The sequence below is a fragment of the Sorex araneus genome, chromosome 2 (assembly GCF_027595985.1).
Source record: "Sorex araneus isolate mSorAra2 chromosome 2, mSorAra2.pri, whole genome shotgun sequence".
NCBI lineage: Eukaryota > Metazoa > Chordata > Mammalia > Eulipotyphla > Soricidae > Sorex > Sorex araneus.
Window position 1 is genome coordinate 363257205 of NC_073303.1, and position 26281 is coordinate 363283485.

General features: G+C 38.9%; 1 protein-coding gene across 17 annotated transcripts in view; it reads right to left on the reverse strand.

The window, feature by feature from the left end:
- The window catches only part of TCF4 (transcription factor 4), a 378340-nt gene that overhangs the window by 31152 nt on the left and 320907 nt on the right, over positions 1–26281 (reverse strand). For 12 of the 17 annotated variants that reach the window (XM_055126998.1, XM_004616146.2, XM_055127002.1 and 9 more), the window contains 6 exons: positions 22822–22955; positions 16729–16861; positions 8510–8577; positions 7572–7650; positions 5253–5329; positions 1720–1923 (listed from right to left, as the gene is read on the reverse strand). In XM_055126998.1, the coding sequence (XP_054982973.1) occupies positions 1720–1923; positions 5253–5329; positions 7572–7650; positions 8510–8577; positions 16729–16861; positions 22822–22955 (695 nt within the window). The remainder of the gene's footprint in view (positions 1–1719; positions 1924–5252; positions 5330–7571; positions 7651–8509; positions 8578–16728; positions 16862–22821; positions 22956–26281) is intronic. The other 5 variants (XM_055127010.1, XM_055127003.1, XM_055127000.1 and 2 more) reach the window with 1 other exon arrangement.

The following is a 26281-nucleotide window of genomic DNA, read 5'->3' on the forward strand; positions in this document are numbered from 1 at the left end:
CAGATTTCTTAATTAAAAGCAGTATTGTTTAAACATTGCAGTTTTAAAAAAAAGCTGTGCAAACTAAAATCCATATTATATGCATCCCAAGTGTATTTAATACATTACCTGAGGCCAAGCTAAATTAAAATCTAGATTTTCCTTTTGTAAACTCTTAGCAACTGCCATGAATAGAAAAGCAGTTTTTGCTCAGTGATAAATTTTTGGGGTAGAGGTCAAGGAAAAGGAAAAAAAAAAGAAAAGATTTAGCTTTGGCATTCAAAAATATCTTTCCACATTTTAGAAGTGAGTTCATTGCTTCTATTTATAAACTAGTATTTCTGGTTTCAAATTGGTTGCAGGTTTCAGTAATACACCGCACTCAGGATGGTTCTCACTCAGGATGGTTCTTGTAATCGAAGTCCTTTACTATGAAATTTCAAAGCAGGGTAATGATACTTTTAAACATGAACTTAACAGGCCTCAGAACTAACACTTCCTTTGCATTCTTCTTTTTGGAATCATCTTTGAACAAGAGCTACTGTAGTGGTAACAAAAAATTGACCTCTATCCAAAGTAACCGATACCTAAAAAAGTGCCTAATACCTATAAAATTGAATACTTGGGTTATTTGTTGACCAGGCAGGAGTTTGCAATACAGAGACTATTACTCATGATTAATTAACCAATTACTAGTGATTCCTAGTTAAGTATTATACTCATTTGATCACCTTCCTAATTGTCATCATTAAATATTTTGTTGGGAAGGTTCTTCAATCCTTGTAATCATTAAAAACAGGGATGAGTTTACAACTCCTTTCTGAAAGTGGTGGGGAAAACTGATACTCTAATTGCACAGGACAAAATGACTTGTATATTATTTAAAGACTTATGCATAAGGTAGTAGTAAGTTAACTAAGTAACACTGTCTCACATCATATTTTTATGTAGGCAAACATACCGTGTATTTATATTTTTCACACTCAAAATAAAGACATTAGCTTCTAAGTGAAAAATATTTAATCTAGGCATATCCGAAATGCCGGCATTATAGCATTAAGTACAGTTGAGTCCTTTAGCCAAAGACACCAAGAAGAATACACAACCTAACAACTCACTCCTAGAATTATACTTAAGTAAAATAAAAGTTTTTCCATGCCAAAAATTATACATAGATGCTCATAGAAGTGTTATTTACAATAACTAGAATAAAAATAATCCAAACATCCATTGCTTGATGGATAAATACAATATACGCACATACAATGGAATACTGGTTGGCATTAAAAATGAATGATTCGTTGATATATAACAAAACATGTAGAAACCATGAAAACATATGCAAAGTGAAACAGATCATTCAGAACTAAATACTGAACACTGTATGATTCCATTTATAGGAAATGTCTAGGAAAGGTAAATCTTTAGACAGAAGATGTAGATTAGCAGTTTCCAGGGTCCTTGGGGCAAGGAAGGAAGATGGAAAAAGACTGCTAATGGCTCAAGGAATGCGGCAGAGGGCAAAATGTTTGAAAATTAGACTGTGACGATGATAATACAACTCTGTGAAATACTGAAATGCACTGAATTGCACGCTTGAAGTGGGTGAATTGTATGTTACGTATGGATGAATGATATATCAAGGAAACTGTTTAAAAAAGAAAAAAAACAGCAATAATATTTATACTTGAAATACTAATATATACCCTAACTCTGAAGTCTATAAATCGCGTCACTTACCATGAGTGAATGTCTGTTGGCTGAAAGAAGACCGGTTCCATACCCTGAGCCCAGACCACCCATTGCTCCGTTATGAGAAGGTCCAATGATTCCATGCATGTCCCCATGGCCACCAGGCATGGCTGTGGATGGGCCCACTGCATGGTTCCGGAGAACGTGAATCGCATCATCCAGTCTTTCTAAGCGGTCTTCAATTCGGCTTTGCTGGTTTTTGGTAAGTAAGTAAAGTGAAATTTGATTTAGTTCGGAAAGTGTAAAGACTATGTAAGTAAAAGTCAAGTTGATACAAATTATATTTGGGTTTCTGAATACCTATTTTCAATAGTTTATTTCCTTAAAACTGTAATACTAATAAACAGTGCCCTTCCCAGAAAACCGATGGTGAAAGGTGTTAATGTTACAGAACATTATTTTTCACAAGTAAAACAAACTTAGTAATTATTCCAGCACATTAAAATACACAGATGGATATGATATTGCATGAGTCTGAAAAGAGAATTTAGATTTACTTCAAATATTTTACGTGAACAATGAAAAGATGACCTATTTGTTTTTTCTCATATAAATTACTTTCTTGAAGGCATATTTCCTTGGGTTCTGTGGCATATGATACATTAGGAAGAATCAAGTTAGGGACAGGAAAATGCACATAGATGTCGATCTCTTATTCTGTGTTACAAATTTTAATCTGTGTTCTTTCATTTTGGTTATAACAAGGTTTTTCTTTTTCTGTGTGTACATGTGTGTGTGCACATGTGTGCAGAAAGGAGCAGGAATTACACAGAAAAGAAGTTACAGGGGCTGGAGCAATAGTACAGCGGGTAGGGCGTTCGCCTTGTACTCGGCCAACCCAGGTTCGATTCCCAGCATTCCATATGGTCCCCCGAGCACCACCAGGAGTAATTCCTGAGTGCATGAGCCAGGACTAACCCCTGTGCATTTCTGGGTGTGACCCCAAAAGCCAAAAAGCCAAAAATAAAAAAAAAGGAAAGAAAAGAAGTTATAGGGCCATTGGTACAGAGCACCCAATCTGAATTCTAACCCTGGTACTAAATGGTTCTCTAAGCATCGCTGAGCTCAGCCTTACATGTCAGTTGCGTATGGCCCTGAACATCCCCGAGTACTCCAGGGTATCCTGGTTAACTTCTAGTACTGCAAGACCTGAGTAACATAACACAGCATTCTGTTACCCAAGAATCCCTAGTGGGGACCCTGGACCTTTTGAGAATCACTTGGGAGACATCCCCCACAACCCAATGTCAATCTCTCTCTCTCTCTCTCTCTCTCTCTCTCTCTCTCTCTCTCTCTCTCTCTCACACACACACACACACACACACACGAAGTTACAAAAATTTTGTCAACAAAAGTGGAATGAGATTTAAATGCAAGAATCAAAATGATCTGAATTAATTGTGCAGTGGAGTCCTAACTGATTTCAAAACCCCTATCCAAGATAGAATTAACTACCTCATATAATAAAATTTTACAAATAAAAACCTACTGACCCCTCCCCATTCCATCTCAGCATTAGGATTCCAGTTTTCTGCAACCACACAAAGCATCAGATATTTTTGTGAGAGAAAGTGAAGATGTGTATCTTTTTTCCAATAATGGTATCAAAGAAGCAAATGCTTTTGATTGTTTGGGGTCACACCTAGCGATCCCTCACTCTGCACTCCTTTTGGTGCCTGCGGGGGACGGGCATATGGGATGCTGGGGACTGAACCTGGGTCAGCTGTGTGTGTGCAAGGCAGGTACCCTACTGGCTGTACCACTGCTCTGGCCCAAGAAGCAGTTATAAACTGCACTATAGGATCCTCATTATTCCACATGTGTAAAGCAAACAAGAAAGACATTATTATTACTTCCATGCAGATGCTCAAATAAGGCTCAAAGAAATGAAAGAAACTAATGACTCTGTCTCATTGTGGGGAAATAGTAGAGTTGAGGTTGGAATCTTGGTCTTTTGACTTTAAGCCTGGTGCTTCTCTCTACTAAATCATGCTCCAGTCCACCAGTTAGTCTGCAGGCTAAAGACTGATTTGGTGGGCTGTGGTGTTAAAGGGTCTCCCTTGGACTCCCAGCTCTGGGTCTCACGCAAGGTTGAAAAGGTTACTAAGTTCTTAAGTTTACAACTTCTTAATTTATAAAAAATAAGAAATGATTATATATGCCCAAATGTTTAGAGAAGAAGTATAAAAATAAATAATGCATATGTCGATCATCATTTCTAAATCAGAGCTTTCTGGTAGAAGAAAGCAATTTCTTCTTGAGAAAACCTTCTTGAGTCATAGAGTGTTGGAAGAAAACTGCAGTTCCAGTTCACAACCATAAACCAAGTCATCACAGTTCTCGAGCTGGCTAAAACCCAGTTTTGAGAGACGAAGCCCAGAGAAGATGGAGAGAGGAAGTAACACTTCATACACGTGTGGGGGCCATTTGAATGGGCTGTAGAATAACCCGGCTAGCTAGGTGGGGGGTCTCCTCTCAAGCTGGGGTGGCTTCACGTGCTGAAATGCACCTCTGTCTTTTCACTTTTAGGCTTTTCAAAATTAAAATACAAAGCCAAAAGGGGAAAACAGGAAACCCTGAATTTCTGACAACAGCAATTTGTAGTTAAATCTATGCCTTGTTCCACTCCCCACCACAAAATAGAGAGGAAGAAAGGGGTATTCCCAGAGACAGACAGTCCCTGCCTCTGCTTCCCCCCCCTGATTCAAGTACAACCACTTTGTGGAGTGTCTTATTTCCTGAACACTGCAAACCCCATCCTCTGCCAGTGAGAAGAGACTAGAGCATCAGACAGGTGAATATTTAGAACAATAATAAATTACACTCATGAACATTTTCAGCTATTTCTTACTGGAAGACTAGACATCTCTATTTTTTGGGGGGGTGGTTATTCCCAGTGATGCTCAGGGGTTACTCCTGTCTCTGCACTCAGGAATCACTCTTGGTGGTGCTCAGGGGTACCATATGGGATGCTGGGGATCGAACTGGGTCAACCATATGCAAGGCAAATGCCTTATCCACTATATTATTGCTCCGACTCCCCATTCTGTAATCAGTAGATGTCTGTGAGAATGAAAACAAATGAATATACAAATAAACAAGTTTCTTGAGGCACAGGTCAAAGAGAAATTATAAAACTTGCTATTCTGGAAAATAAAGCAGAGGTATTAGGACTCTTCATGATGTAGGTGGGCCGGAATTCCAGCACTCTCTTGTGGGGGCAGTTACTTCATCATTGACAGGAATCTCTCCCTGAGATGGACAGGTGGCCACATCCCTTCAAAATTTCGAATCCCCTGTCTGGTCCTACATATGTAAAGCCCTGGGGTATTGCTGTAGTTATCATCTGTGTCACAACCTAGAAACGGGAGCAAGCATTGTCTAGTTACTCTGGCTCTCACCAAACTTGTGTGCCAGTTGGAAAGTTACATGATTGAAAATAATTTTAGAAAGTGAAATAAAAACAGAAGTGAAATCTGGTCTGAAAATGGCTTGAGCAGACGTCAGCAGGTGATACTTACCAAAGAGTGTAAAGGTCCTTCATAATTGGGAGATGATGAGGCTTGACCTCCGTTTCTGGACCAGACAGCTGTGCCTGCTGATGGGAAGAGGGCAGACACATTGAGTTCCATATACTAATAAAAAATAATAAAACCCTCACCAATACTTTAAACAACTTATTTAGAAACATCAGTGTTATATTTATTAAGACAATAAAGCAGGACACGTAAACTTCCCATAGAAGAATTTGAGGGCAAGAAAAGCATTTTAAATGCAAAATTTATAAGCTTTACAGAAACTCTATAGAGGCTCAGAATTTGCTTCAGACTTCCTCCTAAAAGCCAACCTTTAATGAATCCTGAGTTTTAAGTAGTTATCATAATCCACGAAAGGTAATGAAACAGACCTGCTATAATCAATTACTGTATGTCTAACCGACTCCCTCAAAAAATCATTCTGAAATTTAAAGAAATACACACCCTTCAGGAAATATAAAGAAGGAAAAAAACTGATCATCTATGCTCTTACTGGGATCTCACACCCCTACTCTGTCAGCCCTGTGAAATTCCAGGCCGCCTCTCACTTCTGGGTGTGCACTGTATGGGATTTCTGGTCAACAGAAAAGAACACATTCTGTTAATTACTTTCCTGGGACAGAATCTGGATGAAGCCGTCAGTGTGACAGCCGCAATCTATCTCCAGATTTATGGCTTCAGCAAATCCTTTCCTCTTCTCATGCATCTGGCCCTCAGCGGTGAAGTGCCGGGTCCCACACGTGGCCTGGTGGCTGTGTGTTCCACTGTAAGTGTGCCACTCGGCTCGAGGTACGTGTAGCGTTCGGGAATGGCTTGTGTCTCCTACCTGTCTCCTCCCATCTAGGATCAGCTAGCATCAGAGGCCCAATGCTGAGGCTCCGTGCTCCTGAGCTCTGCTCTGGCTCCTGGCGTAACCCCAACAAGCCCTCTCTGGGCCCAATCTGATGGTAGTAAATGGGTGCATCCCTGCTCGGCCTCCCCTAGCACCCACCTCAGTGGGCTGGACGCTCTTTCTATCCTGCTTCGCAGTGGGCCCTGGCACTTGTGGTCACTTTGCAGAGTCAAATGAGCTACTGAACCGGAAGTATGGAACCATTCTGCTTTCCTTTTGCTTTTTTGGGGTCACACCTGGCGATGCCCAGGGGTCACTCCTGGCTCTGCACTCAGAGTAATAGCATCTAAAATACTTTATCTTGGAACCAAGGTGCTCCAGGCAGTGCTCAGGGGAACCATTTGGAATACTGGGAATTGAACTTGGGTTGGCCGCGTGCAAGGCAAACGCCCTCCCCGCTATGCTCTCGCTCCAGCCCCTGTAACAATTCTGAACTGGACTCTTCTTTCCATTTCTGTCTCGGGGACTGTTTCACTAATGTGTGATCATTTGTTTCCTATCACCTCTTTTCCTTCTGCTTCAACTTTGTCTCTCAGGATCTTAGCCCCTGAGACACAGTGACTGCTCCTCTAGTCCGTGGCGACTCGTGTGCCGGGGGGGGTCTGATAAAGTGATATTCAGTCCAACGAAGCTACGGCCGCATCTTGAAACCTTCCATTTTCTACCAGGAACCTCGTTTATCACAGACTGCGTGGGTGCCACAGGCAGGGAGTAATACAGGGCTGGAAAGGAGCACGCTTAGGCATGAGACTCCATGATAAAGCAAGGAAGGTCGGGTTTCAATCAGGTGCAGCCGGGAGTTAGGGTTTTTTTTAGAAGCTGCTTGTCCTCTGTCCAAGTGGCAGAGATGGGCACCAGCAGAATCTGATGGAAGCATTTTCAACAGAAGGACACGGAACCCCTCTCATGGACCTCTGGAAAGTAAGCGGCTTTACTGACATCTTTCAACAACTCATTGTCAAAATATACATTATGGGTATTTGTTGCATTTTCAAAGAAAAATATACGTTAACTCTGATTATTTCCCAATTTATTTGCCAAATTATAACTTTCATAAGCGTGCATTCTGCATGCCAATGCTTCTTTTTATGAAATGAATACCCATTTTTGATCTTTAGTTTTATAATAGATGATGCTAACAGTAGTCGATCGGCATACTAGAGAATCACACTAGAGAGAGTACATTATTTTGGTGAAGATTTTCTGCTGAGCTACGCTTGCTTAAGATGTTTCCATATGCATATTCTAACAACATGGTATCCTGAAGAAAAAGTTTTGCCTATAGATGACTGTCACCTTCACCTGAGAATCCCTCTTACCCCCTCACTTGGTGATTATAGGACTGTGTTTGGGGATCTGAAGGGGAATGAGCATAAAATGTTACTGGAAGGTAGGATGAAAAAGTACAATACCTGAAAGAGAAGGAGGCGAGCCAACGGGAGTTGAAGGGTTTGATGAAAAGCTGTTGTTAGTGTGATCTGGAGAATAGATCTTAAAACAATGGGGAGAGAAAAAAGAAAACACAAACCCTCATTCATTAGGCACGAACAATCCGGCATTTTTCAAGCTACAAAGTATCAGTAGGCATCATAAAAAAGTTATTTTACAAAACATACATTTAGTGACAACAGCACCGACAGTCTCAAGTCAAAGGACCTAACCATGATGTGAATTTTTCAAAATAACTCTTGAGGTTGTAGGAGAGCACAGGGAAGGGACAGAACTGGGGGAGGGCAAATTAATTCTAGTTCCCCCCCATTTTTACGTGACTGTGAAAGACCACAGACAGAGTCTGCATCTCCCTGTCTTTATTCACGGAATATTTAAAAAAAATTGGAAAAATATTTCTTTCCAATCCCTTCTTTCCTACAATTGAGGCATTTCATTCCCAGACAGGACTGGAGTAAATAATAACTGTGACGGGGCTCCCGCTACTCATACACAAAGTCACAGACTTTAGTTATTGCTCCCTGCCCATTTTTTCTTCAAATACCTTTTCGCCAGTGCTCTAGAACTGCTCCCTGCCAAGTCAGACTAGTGGGTGGATGAGTCCCACAGGATCTTGGTACGTCGAGATTTCCTACGTACCAAGATTCTGAGGATATCCACAAAGCTCCCACTGTGCATCCTGAGTACCACTGTGTACAGACCAGATTGAAATGACCGGTCACAATGGAGGCTTCAAGCTCTCCCCTCACGTCTTCTGAGGAATATTATGCCTGAAAGCTAGTCATCTCCAAAACTCAAAGCGATCTGCCATTTATTTTCTACAATTCCAAATGTCCACTTCTGGTTAAAGTTCAGCCCTCTATACTGGTTCCGATGAAATCCAAAGTCAATATTTCCTCACCGAAGCAAGTGCTTTCCCCAGGGCGTCTCCAGTCTGAGAGCTGCCTGCCGCCCCGCTTCCTCTATTTGCTGCAGAAACAAAAGGCAGAATGTGAAAAAGCAGGCAGTGAGACGTCTAACAATTTTCTATTCCTGGCCCATTTACTCACAATTTAATTGCATTTTAATGCTAATTACAACACATTAATCTTTAATTAGCATTAATTTGTTTGCTGAGGTAGATGTCAAATATATTCATGTTACATTTTTTACAGATAAAATATAAACCTGACACCTTGGTTCCAAGATAAAGTATTTTAGATGCTATTACTCGGCTCTTTGTCACTTTTGAGTGGTTCATGGTGATGCCAGCAAGCAAGCAAGTTCAGAGCTGAGAAGTATGTAGTACTTTCGGGTCTTTATAGTCCACAAAGTTTGCCTTCTCTTTACACTCCCTACAGTAAGTCATCTTCACAAATAACTTATATCTCTTTTCAAATGTTAAAGGGAAAGGCATAAAGCAACAATTAGGTGCTTCTTTCAAAGTCCCACAGTACATAGAATAAAAACAAATCAGAAAACATCTTTAAGAGGTTTAACTTTCTAGAAGATAAAATAGTTTTAATATTTTAAATAGCAAATATCCTCTATATATTTAAGTCTGGGTTCATGTTAAGAAAGAACAATTGTTATGCTACTAAAAGTTAATATGGGTCTCAAATTCCAGAGATAAAATAAGTGTACATAATTCTTAAAGCTATCTCTATCATTTTGAACACTGATATTTTTAGCTACAAACTAGATGATCAAAGAGGACTATTAATAAAAAGACACAGATCCTAGTGTATAATTCAAGCCAGCTCTATTTAACAAAATCTCTTTTGAAGATATTTTGCCTTTATAAGATGACACCCAGGCAGTATTCTCTGAGTATTAATGCAGTGTCTAGAACATTTAGTATTTTTATGTTTGCAAATTTAATAAGCAAAAATTATTAAACTCCAGGGGAAATTTTCAGTATTTTGAGAAATAAGTCAAGGGAATCCTAAATCAAAAGATTAATTTATTGCACACACGCACGTGTTTTCTTTTTGCAGCGTTAGGGATGAAATCCAGGGTCACTACTGTAGAACTACATCCCTGGCCCTATATTCATAATTAAAAAAATTAAAGACTTCAGTCTGTATCTTAACCCCAGAGAGCATCCCTTCCTGGAACACTATCTGCATTCTGATTGGTAAAATAAAGAAGGGGCGTCCTATCTCATGAGATGAATTTCCCGCCTGCTCTCGGTTCTACTCCCATTCTCTGAAACCTAAGCTGAGCATGTGCAAATGATATATTTACATGCTGGATATGTCCCTGAGATCATCTTTCAAAGTCCCCTCTATTTGGTTAGCAAAACCCCCATATTCTTCGGTTAAACAGCTACACTGGAAGAAAGCTGGTGTGAAATTCAAAGGAAGAAAATACTTTTCTGGTGAGACCAACCTATTTTGATTTCTATGACAAACTTATACCACTAACATAGATGAGCGATTATTATGAAAGATTCCCTATCAAAGCACATTCTAAAGAATGAGGGCGTGGCTTGGGGAAAGAGTTCAAGGGTCTGGAGGGCATATCTGGCTTGTACCCGGCTTCAATCTCAGGCACTGCCTGGCCTCCTCAGAGCTGTCTGGTGCAGTCCAGTGAGCTGGACGGGCCGAGTTCCATGCAGTTAAGCCAGGGGAGAGAATGCACACAGATAGGCAGAGTATTAAAAATACTTTCTCAGTGTATGTCGTGCTGGGACTGAATTCAGTGCCTAGCGACACCAGAAAGAAGTTCAGTTCTACCTCCAGCCACATCCTTAGCCCCTTAAAAATAGGGATACCTGAAAATTACATCTCATTTGAAAATGAAAAGCGCTGCCTTCAGAGAGTTCCTTAAAAGCTAATGACAATTACAAAGAGAAAGCTAAATAAAGATTTTGGAAAACAAAGCATTAACATATTTTCAGCATATATTATACAATGTATTTGGGGATAATTATATATATTTTTCTAAAACAAATGTAATCACATTTGCCTAAACTTAGATTTATCCGACAAAATAATTTATGGTATCTGCTTGATTAGAAAAGAAATAAAAAGTTAGAGCTACGATGGAACATTACATTATCTAACCAAGAACCTAAACCAAAAAAAGACAAGGTATTATTTCAATTACAGATAAAATTTGCTACTACAGTATCATTTCAGAATATTTATTCTTGAACAACTTTAAAATGAGGATGAAAAAAATTTAACATTTTTATGTAATAAATAGGAAGAACTGGAAATCAGCAAAAAAATTACTTAGAAATGTTTTAAAAAATAAACCTTATATTCAGCATAAAATTACACTTCGGAGGCAAGATCTGATCATTTTGCTTGTTTTGGTACTACACCTCTCTAAATTTTCTATTAGGTTCTATTTATAGAGGGAAATATTAGGATACAGGAAGTATCCAAAGGAAAAATAAAAGGCTCAACTCTTTACCTCATGGAGTCATGAAAATGTTTCTGAAAACTACAAAGGCCACTGATAGGAAGAGACTATTTTTTGACATGAAGCCATTCTACCTTGCAGCAGCTGGAGAGCTAAAACCCAAAGGTTTAAATTTCAAAGCAGTTTATTAGGGCCCGTTTGCCCTTTCACTTGGAATGCCTTTTGTTCTGTTCCAGGAAACCTGGGAGAAGACAAATTTTCAAGAGACCCTGAACATGTTAAGCTACATATGCCCTTCCCTTTTCAGGAAGATTTATCGTTTCATTTGTGTGACTGGCACGTCAAAGGGCGTACATAGTCAGAAAGTATATATATATATATATATATATATATATATATATATTTTTTTTTTGGTCTCACCCGGCGATGCACAGGGGTCACTCCTGGTTCATGCACTCAGGAATCACTCCTGGCGGTGCTCGGGGGACCATATGGGATGCTGGGATTCGAACCTGAGTTGGCCGCGTGCAAGGCAAACGCCCTACCCGCTGTGCTATTGCTCCAGTCCCAGAAAGTATATTTTTTAATTCTCAATCGTGTCCTTTATTTTGAGAAGCATGTCAAGAGAAGCAAAACATTCTGTGCTCATGGAACCTACCTTTTAGGGACTCTGATGTAGAGGGATTTAATTACTCTTTGAGGTCCAAGGTTTTGTCAACTCATTTTATTACCATTATCCAAATTCCCATGGAACAGACATTAAGATGGCAACGAGAGCCAGTACTTGGTCAAGTTAGATTGATTTCTTAAGTTATTTCAGCTTTGGTCAGTTTTTCTTGCTCAAGAAAAAAAGTAGGTCTCTCAGTGGAACTGTAATACTAACGCGAGCAGGAAAGAAGCATTTATTAAGAGGAACTGTTATGTGGAGGAGGGCTTGTTCAGATGCTTGGACACAGGTGCTCCTACCCATCAGGAGATGGAACAGAAAGAAGAGCTGGTATCTCCGGCTACACGCTGGACCACCCGGCTCTCAATCCCTGCTCTGGGGAGATGGAGATTCTCATTTGGACACACCCTAATCAAAACACTCAGAGGAGGGCTGCCTGGGGATGAAACAGGGAACATTAGGATTTGGAAAATGTCTTACCCCTGTACTGCACACCCTGACCTTAGACTGGGAACATCAGGAAGATATAAAAGGAATAAAAAGAGCAATTCATACTGTATTTGGCTAGAAGATAACTGCTTTCAAATTTAGGCTCCCCCCCCCCCGAACTTTATCCAAATGGCCCTCCTTTTATTAGACCATTAGGAACAGTTTAGCAATGCCATGAATTTTTTCCTATAAAATAAGTAAAGGACGACTTCAGCATTGCTACTACCTACAAGTTCAAAATGAAAACTCAAATACAGGCTACAATGTACTAATTTTCAGCAGGAGGAATTCCTAGGAATTCAGGGGGGAATTTGTACCTCCCTCCTTGCCCCCCCCCCCCGCCTCCGCCCAACCAGAAGAGAAGACTTAAATCAAACTAGTTTATTGTTCTCCACTGGTGGTCTTTGTAGCTGAGATGCCATGACATTGTTGGTTAAAATCCATGTTACTGTTATGCTCTATGCCTGTTCATCACCCAACTGTATTCAAAGGCTCAAGATTCTTGCAAAAGACAAAGTGAATATTATGTGACTACTCTAATAATAAAATTACTGTGAAACCAAGTCCTCAAGGGGAAATGGACATAATGTTTCGACTAGGAAAGCCACATACTAAAATGCATCATGTCATACAAACATGTCATTAGGAGTGAAAGTTGTAAACCAGATTAACTCATGAACCAGATAGATATTCCGGGATAATCCGTAGCATATGTTGCATTCAATCAATCTTTGTAGCTTGTTCCTTCAACACTGTTTAGTTTGAGGTTTAAAAACATGGGAAATACCATGCTTTAGAAAGAAGGCCAGTTAAAGGCCAATAAAACAATAATAGTTATTATAGCCATTATGTTAGCTGTTTGCCCAATTTGCTTTGAGGAGAAGGGAGGGTGTGTAGCTATAAACCACAACGAGAGTGTACAAATGGTCACTCCCCGTGGTGAAGTGAGGGCTCCCCTCCACTGAGGGTCTGGGATCATTATGCTACGAGGCTAACAGTCCGCTCAATCCTGATGGTGAGATTCTATTGCATATTGTAAGTAGGAGAAAAGTAAATTGATTATAAAATACATATAGCCACTATTCTCTCAAGACTTTTATCCTCTGTACTTGTACTCGGTGTCTAATAAGTTACTGCACTTCATTCTCTGTGCAAATGCTTCTATGCAGTTTTCCATTCTGCTTCTGAAATATACCCAGTAGCATAATATCAGCAGCATTTTAGGGATAAAGATGAAGAGTTCCAATATTGATAGCTCTCCCAGTCCTCAGGTTTAGCTTCTCTAACGGGGTGCTATACCAGTGGATCTACCACGAAGAAATGCTATTTCCTATGGGCTATATTCAGAATTCCACACCTTCCCATTCAGAAGAATTTCAATTGCTAACAAGGCATCAGAAAAAAAGGGTGTTTTACTCTACATTCAAAAATAAACGAATTAATAAATTTTGAGCTAGCTTTATCTTTCCTATGGATCTCTCAAATAATAAGATAATAATATTGAGCATTACTGAGCAGAAAAAAAAAAGGAAAAAAGAAAAAAACCTCAGAACAAAGAACAATTGTGACTCTATCAAGTAACCCTGACTTCAGGGGGCATCTCCCATGCTTGAAAAACAGGAGAATGACTGAGACTAGGGAAGACAGTTTACAGTGGTTCTGATGGTTTTACTGTTGTTCCTGAAGTTTGTCTCACCTCACAGTCATTTGTTGTTCTATGATCAATTCAGGATGACTGCTGACGCTGAAGAAGATATATTATACCATACAACTGGGCCACAGGGGAATGATCTTATGAACGAAACTCCAGCTTCCTAAGACATCAATGCCATTTCTGAAAAGATTGCACTGCCTTGCAACTTTTCACCAAGGAAACTTGAAAAATGTGATGTCCATGTGTTAGTGCTTGAACCCCATTCTTACGGCATTAGTATTGCTTACAGTCATTTTCTACAGAATCATGTGTGTAATCTCAAACATGTGTCAGGCTATGTGTTCCCTATTTACCAATTATTTAATTAGCTCTGTTTGTTCTTTGAGATACAGGCAATGTAATATTTCTTTATTTCCTGCATTTCAGAATGAGTGAGTTTATGCCAAATATTTTCAAAAGTCTACAGATGTATCCTATTAATCCATACTGTTTGTTAGGGAAGTATCACTAACATCAGAAGAGAAAATTTCTCTTCTTGTTACACATCCATGTGGCCATTCCTGACTTATACTACACTCTGAAAACCAAAGTCTAAGAGTATTAAACTGCGAAAAAACACAAACTACTCAGACAACATGGATTACAAAAGAGTTATTAACATACTTAAATTTTCCTCTGCAGTTTAACATACAGACCTGAAGGACATAATTTTAAAAGTATAAAAATATGTAAGAATATAGAGTAATCTTCATTAAAGACTGTATTTCTGCAAGTTAAAGAAGGCCTGCTCCTTGAAAAAGCTTAATTACCAGGTCTGAGTTTCCCAAAGCTTATAAAACATTCTTATAATCTGCTAGTAGATTTTTGATAAGTATACCCATTATTATGGAATAATTGATATCATAAGTGTGTTTCTAAAACAACCTTTTCTAGGTTCCAAAAAAAATTCATTTTTGTAGTTACTTCCTTCCTACACTTAATTAAGATCTTGAAGTCTAAAACAAGTTAGGTTCGCTGGTAGTAGGATTACTTAGTATTCCACCCAATCCATACCCAAAAAAGAACAGTAAATACTGCTACTCATCTATGAACAACCAACCAACGTGCTTAAACAAAGCATGTTTCATTCTCATCGAGATGAGTTGATATATTCATCATTATTCATGGAGGAAAACTTTACCAAGTCATAATATCTCTTCCTATGTCCTAGTATTTCTTTCCCAGGAAGGCAGTTTTACAAAGCAATCAATGAAACCTTGTTTTGAAACAGTGCCTAAATATGTTTTCCTTAACTCGAGCTTTGGCACTACCTTTATACTTTCTTAAAAAAGAAAATTACTCAAACCACAAGTAGACAGGAAATCTGTCCTGTAAGAGGATGACTGACCGGTCATCCTTCTTTATAACTAGACCTCATGACTGCAGAAAGGGGCTTTCCATTTGTTAAACCACACTGAAGTGAAATATGCTTTTCTTACTCTTTCAGTTCTGCACTTCTTTCTTTCTTCTTGTTTTTCAAATCTGCCAAAATTGCACTGATAGCTAACAAAACTTCCCCATGTGACCTCTGTCCATAACTCTCCAAGGTCAAACTGATGAAACACATTTGTAGAAGGCTTGTTATGAAGAGTTTCAAAAATGGAAACTCTTTCCTAAATTTGCTTCTTAGTGAGACATGATAGTGAAGGGCTGCTAGCTGGCTCATCTCAAGTGTGAAATATATTACTGAATAAGCAGGGAGTATATTATTTAGGCAGAATTATATTAGCAACATTTCAAAACACATTTCTTCTCTTTCATCAAAAACTCTCCCACATACGTGATTCACACCACTTCCCAGAGTTTTATAGACTACTTAAAAAAATACTCACTCACACCACTCTCTCTCTCTCTCTCTCTCTCTCTCTCTCTCTCTCTCTCACACACACACACACACACACACACACACACACACACACACACACACACACACAGGCACATGCACTACTGCCAGTACCTAAGGCAATTACATAGTAATCCCATCCAGGTAAGCACTTTCTTCTCTGTAATACAGGTGAATGTTCTCTGCTGTGAGTAAGAATCAGAGTAGGGTGTGACCAGTGACATTTGAAATGGTACTAACATCCTTGAGCTTCAAATTCTACTGCTCATCTGAATAAGAAAGGGTATTCTGAAGAGGGTGGCTGCCTTTCCTCCAGTCAGATCTCTTTCCTCTAGGGCAAATGGGCCCTCTAACTCCTCAAAGGGAAAGGAAGGAGTTGAAAGGGGCATGACAGAGGGAAAGGACCATAGAGTCAGCATGAAAAATGAGAGGATGATGTCTCAGTGACATTGGCAATAACATTCACTCAGTAAATTTGCTTGTGGGAAAAAAAAGCAGCAAATAATTTCTGGTCCATGGATGGCATGTGATGAAGAGGTCAGCCCAGCGATCAGAATTTGGGAAGTGGTTCATCTCCGTTATTAAGAACTGTTATTCTCCCTATCTCACAAGCCTTCAGTGGTTTTCCTTAGTACACACTATTTTTCAAACCATTGAAGACTAGGCTGGAGCAATAGCACAGCAGATAGGACATTTGCCTTATATGCAGTCGACCTGGGTTCGATTCCCAGGAGTGACCCCTGTGCATCACCAGGTATGATGCAAAAAATAAAAACAAACAAACAAACCATCGAAAACTGTGAGAAGCAAGAATGCTTCTGCTTAAAACCTGATTCAGTAAAATGATTCACAGTGGACAAAGTAGCCAGAATTTAGCTTCTTATGAGAAAAAAAAATGCGCTTATGGTCAAACCAATGGCAACTGATTACTTCATCAGTTTGTTCACTCTGTTATATGACAGAGATTCATTACCTGATTGCTCCTCACACCTAAGGTATTTTTTTTTAAGAAAAGGTCTTTCATTATTAACACGGACATTAGCAGCTAGCCTTTGAATGGCCATTGCTGTGACTCACCCATTATACTGTCTGTCCCGTTGGCAGGAGGCGTACAGGAAGAGGTGCTGTAATGGTTTGTACCACTACGGGGGAAAGTGGACATCGGAGGAAGACTGGAATTGATGTCTGCTGAGGAGTGTGATGGATAGCTCTGCAAAAGGAAGCGGGAGAAACAAGCCACATTCAACTACAAAATACTTGGAGAATCAGCTTTCCAATATTTCTTACAGAATTCCTCCTTCTGCACTGGAAACTGTCCTTGGGATTTCAAGCTCTCCAAAAAAAAAAAAAAATCTATCTTGCTTGAATCTGACAACTTTCATTTTTCAAATACTCAGATACAAAGACAGAGAGTTGGTTTAGCCTTGCATCAATTCTAGAAGACATAATGATAAAGGAGCACACAGAAAATTAAATAATCTCTAAATTAAAAAAAAAACATGGCTTCAAAGCATAACTGAGCTTTCAGTAACACTAAAGTTCATTGCTATTGTTTTGCTTTGCTTTGTTTCTGGTATGTCCTATTGATGAAGAAAAAAAAAGATTTCCGGGTATAATTAATAAAAAACATGGTCACCCACAAGGTTTACAAAGTTTACAGTCTACTCTTCTGACTTTCTGGATAGTAACTAATAAAGAATAACCTGCCTTAAATCTTTCCTGCAAAACTGGATCATGTCTCTGAACTCCAACAAAACAAGAGAGTACAAAAATTTCAAAAATAAGAATATCTTTAACACATCAATATGGAAAGCTTTAACGTGATTCTGTTTAACAGAAACAAATGAATGAGAGCAATTTATTTGAATTTTTTCTCTACATGTATTCTGTGCATTAGTCACCTAACATTTAGCTCTGAAAGAAGAACATATTTTTTATAGAATTATTTGTCTTAATGCTTGGCTGTAAGTTGAGGTGTTATACTAGTTATCCAAATAAGTTGTTTTTCTCGGACATACCACAATGCCTGTAAGGCAGTAATGAATTGCTAAACATCCATCTGCTTGGGAATAAGTAGATCACCAACAGGGCATGGTTATTTATAAAAACACATCAAAACTATTTTCTTTTCAAGATAATGTTTTATTTTCTTTTCTAAGAAGTAGAAAAAAATGTTACTTTCGTGACATCTGAGTGAGTATTCAAGTAAAATGACATACTTTTAACTTATATGTCATGCGCTAGTGGTTTATGGGTACTATTATGACATTTTTAAAGATTCTTTTAAAGTTAAAGATTGAATCTGATGCTGAATATGATACTGAAAGCCCAGATGTTTTTTCATACGGAACAAAAGATTATTATGCGAGACCCATCCTGGATTTTCCCTTGGGTATTCCTCACAACTTCTAACTCTTGCACGACCCTTCTTTGAATCCATTCCTCAAAGTGTCATGCAACAATTCACTGTCTTTCTGTTGCTTTCTCTTTCAAGGTATTTTGATCTAACCTCTTTAAGCAGAGAGGAACACAACCTTTTTAAGTGCTGATCACACAATTATCCTATATACTCAAGAAACAGCTGATTTTTTCCTATGTTGTGTCAGAGATTAAACCCGGGACTCCATCACGCAAAGCGTGCACTTTACCAGTGAGCCACTTCCTCGGCCTATCAGTATTACAGAGAATTGAAATACGACTTCCTTGAAAAAAGTTTGGAAAACAAATGAACTTTCAGAACTTGCTCCATCAACACCATGGTGCATACTTTTGAAAATATTACCTCTGCACAGTGCAAATAATCCAGCTGAAAGGTCATTCTGTGTTGAACTGATGCCCTTAAATTGTTCCAAGTTCCCAAGAATGTCTTTGAAACTTTTAAAATCTGCACGAATCTTTGCTCAATAAAAGCAAAACAAATAGCTTTATGGTAGGACACAGGTCCTCTCGGCTGTGTCCTTGTAGCCCTCAAGGAGCCCCTGGAGTAGACCTAGTGGCATCTGTGGTCCTAGCTGCCAGGTCCTAGGGCTGCTCGCTAAGTATTGTTGAGAGGGACTCTTGGACTCCCCAGTACCCAAAGCACCACAGCAGATGGTTCTTACAAGAACATCTTTAGATCCTTCCCTTTTTGATTTTGAGGTGACACCTGGCAGTGGTCATGGCTTACTCCTGGATCTGTGTTTAGGGCTTAATTCTGACAGTGCTCTGGTTTCCATTAAGAGATACAGGGAATTGAACCTGGGTCAGCCACATCTAAGGCAAGTGCTTTAACTTCTGTACTATCTCTCAATCCTAAAGACTCCTTTTAATAAGGTAGGGAGAGCAGAATATAGAACAAGAACAAGAAATCATTTTGTTTCATTTCTACACAGTCCTATCGCTGGCTGAGTTTCTGTAGAAGGAACTTTATTAATCATGTCCCCAAATTCAAATGAAGAGGGAAATAATATGATTCCCAGCATCCCATATAGTCCCCTGAGCACTGCCAGGAATAATTCCTGAGTGCAGAGCCAGGCATAACCCCTGTGCATTGCCAGGTGTGACCCAAAAAGCAAAAAACAAAAACACAACAACAAAAAAAGTGCATAGTAATTTGGGGTTTGACAAAGGGATAATACTGAGTTCAGAGAATAAAAATAAATAATTCCCCATATACTTTAATGGGTAACAACTGCAATGCATATAAATCAGTGATTTTAGAGAATTGTGAAAAAATTAGGAGTTGAAGGAAATTAATGATATTTGTAACTATCTTATCTAACAAGAAAAAGTATCCTGGAAGCTAGACATCTAAAGAAGCAAAAACTATGCCAGAGTACTAGTGATCAGTGAATAGTGTCTCTTTTTCAGTATTCAGAGATCAATTAGAAGCGGTCCCATTAGTCTCTCTTACTCCAGCTATTAATAAACATCTGTCATGCTTGCTCCAAAGCACAGGAGTATGATAAAGTCCCTACCACTTGCTTATTTTTGCTTAGAGTGCCCAATCAGTATGTTTGCTGCCAACTGACAGCATTAAATATTTACACTTGTTGTTTTTTATCAACCTATGGCTTGAAAGACGTATCAAACATTATGGCAATTGGTAGTCCTTCCTATGAATAACATCCTGCCATCCTTGAAGGGAGGGAAGGAGGGATTCTAGTTTGTATTGTCATGTGATCTCGTGTTTGCGACCACTGCTCATGTCTCCATTTATTAGATGACTGTAGCGCCTAACCACTGCCCCAAGTTGTGAATCTCAATGAAGCCTTCCAACTACTAAATGTTTCCAAAGGACAACCCCAGGCCCTATTTTAGAATCAGTAGGGTGTTTATGCAAATAAGGGACACAAAAATTTCCTTTATATTAAAATCCCAGGCCCACAGAATCATTTCACCCCGTGGTGCGAGACCAGGCCTAAACCATACCAGAGAGCCAAAACTCTGGCATCCATTTTCAAGGAACACTGCAAAGTCCTTCCAAAACTTTAATCTTAGATAACCATCTTTTCCTGAGTAGCAATCAAGCTCCGCCTTCCTGACCCCTCCTATACGTCTATCTGTGACATAGCAGGGATTAGTTGTGGAACTGAGTTCGAGGGGTTGAAACTACCAAGGAGATTTAACGAAACAAAACTGGTGACTGGACAGTTGCTACTGAAACGTGTGGAGTAAGCTTCACAATTACACATTCTACTGGAACATGCTATAAAGGCAGTGGTGTTTGCAAACTGTTATATGTTTAGAGTCCATATGAATTTTGGTCAATCATATCTAAATAATCCAAGAAAAGCCCTTTTCTTTTTCTCAAACAATCAATTGGTTCACAGACTGGCTGAAAATCTCTGAACTAAATGGCAAGGAACAATCATTTATTTTGAAGTGAAAGGACACCAACTGCCTACTGTATACAGAAATCAACCTTAGTGAGTGTCAGATTTATAAAAGTCACCCCATGGGGATTTTTAGATGGTTAAATACTTAAATTACAGTGATTATCAGATAATAATACAGGGCCCCTATCATAAGAAAATTTACCAGCTATATTACCAGCAACCAAATTCATTTATTCTTTCTGAAAGCAAAACCCCTAATCGATAAGACTTGCTAAGTGGATCATGCTAAGCACAAAACCCCCGCATTTTGCGATGCATGAATGACATGACAAATGCAGCATCTGATGTGCCCTATTAGGTTATTCCTCTAAAATAATCTTTCTTCCAGGATGATGATATTATTTTGGTTCCGTGAAACATTTTGGAAAGGAATATAATTGGTTTCTTTTTGAAAATTATACTTTTTTGTGTGTATTTGAGCAAATTTTGAAGGCACTGCCACAGTGAACTTGACTGGAATATAATCAAACTGTCTAAATCAAAATTACACAGCATGATAGTGAAAGTAAGAAAAAAATAAAGGAAGAACAATGAAAGCTAAATGGACAAGTATCTTAAAAAGTACCAAAATTTCAGGGGCTAGAGAGATAATACAGCAGGTACGGTGTTTGCCTTGCATGTGGCTGACCTGAGTTCTATCCCTTACACCCCATATGGTGCCCTGAGCACCTTCAGGAGTGATCCCGAGTGTACAGCCAGGACTATGCCAATGAGCACCTCTGGGAATGTCCTAACTCCTGCCTCCCCTCAAGAAAAATCCCACTAAAATTCCAGTTAACTAATATATTTCTAATATCTTTTATTTATAATCAAAACTTTAATTGCTCAAAGGGCAACGGCAGTCAAAAGAAATTCGAATACAATAAAACAATATTTGTATGTCTCTAAGCCTGAACTCTAGCACCTTCAAACAAAAAGTGTGTGAAAAGGAAATTTTAAAGTAAACCTCTTGATTCATATGGGAATATACGACATTTGAGTTTGTGATTTATTCAAATGATATAAAATGATATAAAAAAGTGAATTCTCTCTCTAGCAATTGTCTCTCAGGTTAATTAACTGTAGAGTCTTTGTCTCTAGGACTAAAACAGATATTTTCAAGGATATCAGAAATTTTGACTTTAGTATATTTTAGAATGTCAGAGAAGGTCATGTCACCTTTTCCATCCGTATAGTGGTTGAGCAAAAGAGAAGACTAGCCATGGAAACCTAGAAAGTATCAATTCCTTTATCAGTATATAGAAAAAAAGAGACCTAAATTTGGGTATCATAAGCAGTAAAAAAGGCAAACTGAGAGATGAAAAATTGTGATATCATTAAGGGTGACTGATTTTATCATACCCTTCTGCATTTGTAGGATTTGAGGTTCATATATTTTAAGCTGTATTAACTGCACAAATGACTTTGGTCCCATCTTTTCTGCATCACAAACCTAACTCATGGTCTAGAAGAATTCATCCTTCCTCCACTTAATTAGGAGGAGACATAAATACCAAAGTGTATTTCTGGGCCCTGTTGGCTTTTGAGGCTAGAAAAAAATGTCAAATGAGTTTCTTTCTATAGGATAAAGAGACTGACTTTGACAGCTAAGTGCAGGGGATGGGTAAAGAAGAGATTTAAATAATGAAGGAATGATAACATTCCTAGAACCAGGCCATTTTTAACCAGAGTAAGGTAAAAGAAAGCATTGGTGGGATACGAGGGCATCCGAAATGAAAGTACAGCACTGAACATGGACAATCTGATTTGCACAGAAACCGTTGGTTGCTGTTACTGATGGAAGGCAGAGAAAGATTCAATTCCTTCCTTAGGTAATGATGCACAACAAGCTCATCATGGTACCGGCCACGGAAGTCGATCAGAAACGGAAATAGCCAAGACAATGCCCCATCACCTACTCTGCAAGTCGACCAACCATCACTGTGTCCTCTGCAACCTAATCTTCAAAACTACAGAGAGAAAAATAAAATAACAAAGATCTGACATTCTTGAAATTCTCCAACCCAAATGTAATGTGTGTTCATGTACCTCAGGAAGCTGACACTTGTGAGCAAGCAAAGAAAAAAAAAACCCATAATTAGCAGAAAAACAATCATGAAGAGAAACGGGAAGGGCTTACAAAGGTGAGCTGGCTGACTCTCATCTCTGATGACAAAACAACATAATATATGGATGATATGTGTGTGCCCTTTACATTAATTTAGAGCTCTTGTGTGCATGTATGGGAAGACACCGGATGGTACTTCACAAAGGGGCTGTGCGCCGTTCCGATCACCACGCCAATCTGCCTTACCAAACGTTCATGTGGATGCAGGCTACAGTAGCTGCTAGACTGTGGAATATGAGAAGAATTGCCCAACATTCCTCCATAGCCAGGCTGATTCATCCCACTGGAGGAGCTCCAAGGGTCACTGCTATGATGGCCATCTGTAAAGGACAAAGGAAACCGTGACTTTTCAGAGGCAGTCTTGTCTTATAAAATAGGGCTGTTTTTTTCATTGACTTGAAATGACGGCCTGTTCTGTATTCATCTTTGTGCTGGCTGGCGGATTACATCAGAAGACAGTCACCATTACTTTCTCACCCTCCCAGTTGCCCGACATCGCCGAGCAAATATATTGAACGTAACCTACGTGTTCTTAGCAAAACATCAACTGTGAGGAATGGAATGTATTTCTACCAGTGGATTATGTCAAGTCAGCAAGGCAAATAACGCTACAAGGAACATTTCTTGGAAGTCCCCTGACCTTTTTTTCTATAAAAGTCAACCAATGGGTTAGACTGTTGTTAAATTTGGGTGTGATAATAAAACACTTGAGCTATTAGGGAGTTGGTAAGTTTACAAGTATTAAAAAATATCAAGTAATAATAAAAAGAATAGTTTGGATTTAAAGGATTAGACTTCATTTTTATATATAGTAAATAAAATTAAAGTTAGAATTACATGATAATTTACAGGGAGGAGAGGAATCCTGTTCTCTTTTTCAATTTAATTTTTTTGGTTATAGATATCTTAAGCTTTCAGATTCAAATAGTATACGTATCTCATAAAATAGAAACCATGTTACTGATAATTTTGAGAGTCTCTGGGGTTATATAAAGCTATTATGAATTAAAAGGAGGTTAAAGTATTTTAAAATTATATAAATTAACTTTTAACAAGCTACTCTTTCAAAGACATCATATTATGACATTTCTGTAATTTAAAAAATTCTCTCAGCCTACTGATTAGAGGCTAATACTATTAAAGATGGGGCTGCTTGGTTTGGGTTTCTTAAATTAAGAAATGATATGGCATAAAATGTTAATGCTAAATTAATTTTTTTTGTGGACTGGAGCAATAGCACAGTGAGTAGCATGTGTGCCTTGCACACAGCCGACCCGGGTTCGATTCCTTCACCCCTCTTGGAGAGCCCAGCAAGCCACCGAGAGTATCTCGCCTGCACAGCAGAGCCTGGCAAGCTCCTCGTGGCGTATTCGGTATGCCAAAAATAGTAACAACAAGTCTCCCAATGGAGACGTTACTGGTGCCTGCTCGAGCAAATCCATGAGCAACAGGATGATAGTGACAGTGACAGTTTAACAAAACCTATTACCCATTCTATATCTGGTCATAAGCTAGGTATCGACTGCATAGCACAAACTGTTTCCTTAAAGAAAGATTATTTTCACCACACATTATATTCAATCAAGGCCTTTTTTTGAAATCTGGGCAATAGGCAAGTTAATTTCACAAAAACTCTTTTTTTTTTCCCACTGAGTTAAAAAAAAAGATTAGAATTCAGAAAATTGGAATAGTTTCAGGACAAGGAAGATTAAACTAAAGATTTCTTCAAACTATGCTGTGACAATTTCAGAGTTTTAACTAAAAGATGCAAATTCAAGTTAAAAATAAGAGGTCATACAGTAATGTGTTTAAAATATGTTCCTGACAGTCTGAATATCTTTCAATTAAACTGTCTATTTCTTCAAAACCTGAATTCTCAGGGTACCATGTACCTACTCCTCATGATGGAAGTGAATGTCAAGTGGAACCATGAAGTGAAAACACAACTTTCAGAAAGTTACTATTCACGTACTTCAGATAAAGCTCTGTGATTGTGGAAGTTTGGTTGTCACCTTAATTCAAATGTGTAGTTCAAGACTACGAGCATTTCAAGTAGATGGCATATATGACAAGTACAGAATACATATCACTAAACAAGAGCCTCCTGAAACATTCTGACAACATGATCCACTAGATGAAAATATATTTAAGATTTGTTAACACAGAACACTCTACTCATTGCTGACTTAGAAAAATGCATACTTTACATAAATTATGCTTTTCACAGTAAATTAATATTTATCACAACCCATGATCTTAGCATAATGTTGTTTTGAAAGAATAGAATTAAATGTGTGCAAATTAATTGTGCCCATCATAAATGTTAACTAAAAAATTTGCTTATGGGTATTCATAAGCAGAAAAGAAAGTGTGTTTCCCATGTTTTGTGTGGTGTGCTATGGAGATGAACTTATTTAATCTACCTGTCTTCTGAAGTGTGCCCAATTTAAGCAAGCTGCCGTTCTAAAAGCAGAGAGGGGAAATTATCCTTCTGTCATTTCTTCAATGAATCTCTGCTTTGAGCAATGAACCTTTCCGCTGATCACAGTTTCTTACAGAGTGGGACGTAATGCCCAAAGAGCTGTTGTCTGTGGCTAATGGGGATGAGTCTTTTGTCGCAGGCCCCCGAATTGACCTCAGTGTCATATGTGTCTGTGTTGCTCAGAGAGTTACACCTAAGACAGGTCACACGGATAAAGGATCTCTGTGAACACCAGCTTGATTCACTGTTAAGCGAATTCGCTTCATCCCTGGGAGACCCATTTGATTTCATTTGATATATTTCCATGGAATTTCTCCTGTGTGCTAACAACCTAAAAGAGCTAACGCAAGAAAAGAAATCCCTGTTCATCAAAAATTATTTTAAGTGTGTCCACTGAAATCTAAGCATGACGCTCGGCAGCTTCCCTAGAACGCCCTGCCCAACGGCACACCCTTTCTTGTGACAAGGCCTGGTAGAGCAGCATGAAGAAGGAAATCCCGTGGCACATGGCCAAGGCACACTTGACATAAGGTTTTACACCCAGGCAAAAAGAGCTGAAGATCTGCATAATTGGCGGCAAATTCCATATCGAGATTTCAGAGGATTCACTAAATTTCAGAGCAGCCAGATCACCGCCTTTCAAAAATTAAATATTATTAGGCATACCTAACCTTAGCTACAACCTCAGGATAATCTATTCTTATAAGCAGTTGGTATAATGTCAGTCATCTTTACTGCTGGAAAAAGCTACCTTGTCTTTCTTTCTCTTTCTTTCATTTTTGGGGTCAAGCCTGGTGGTGTTCAGGGCTTATTCGTGGCTCAGCACTCAGGAACTACCCCGGCAGGGTTCGGGGGACCATATGGGATGTCAGGGATCGAACCTGGGTCAGCCATGTGCAAGGCAAACGCCCTACCCACTGTACCACTGCCCTGCCCCTGGAAAAAGCTACATTTCAAGTAGCAGAATGTGACTGTGCTATCGTGGCAAGACTACAAAGTCAGGGCCCAGACCCAAGTGCAAGTAATTAAATACACAGGACAATGAAGACACTTTTGTATATTTGTCCATGGAAAAGACTGGGTTTTATACCCATAATCAGTAAGCATTGTGGGACAGATTGTGAACAAAATAATATTCCAGTCTTCAGATAAGTCACTTCATCT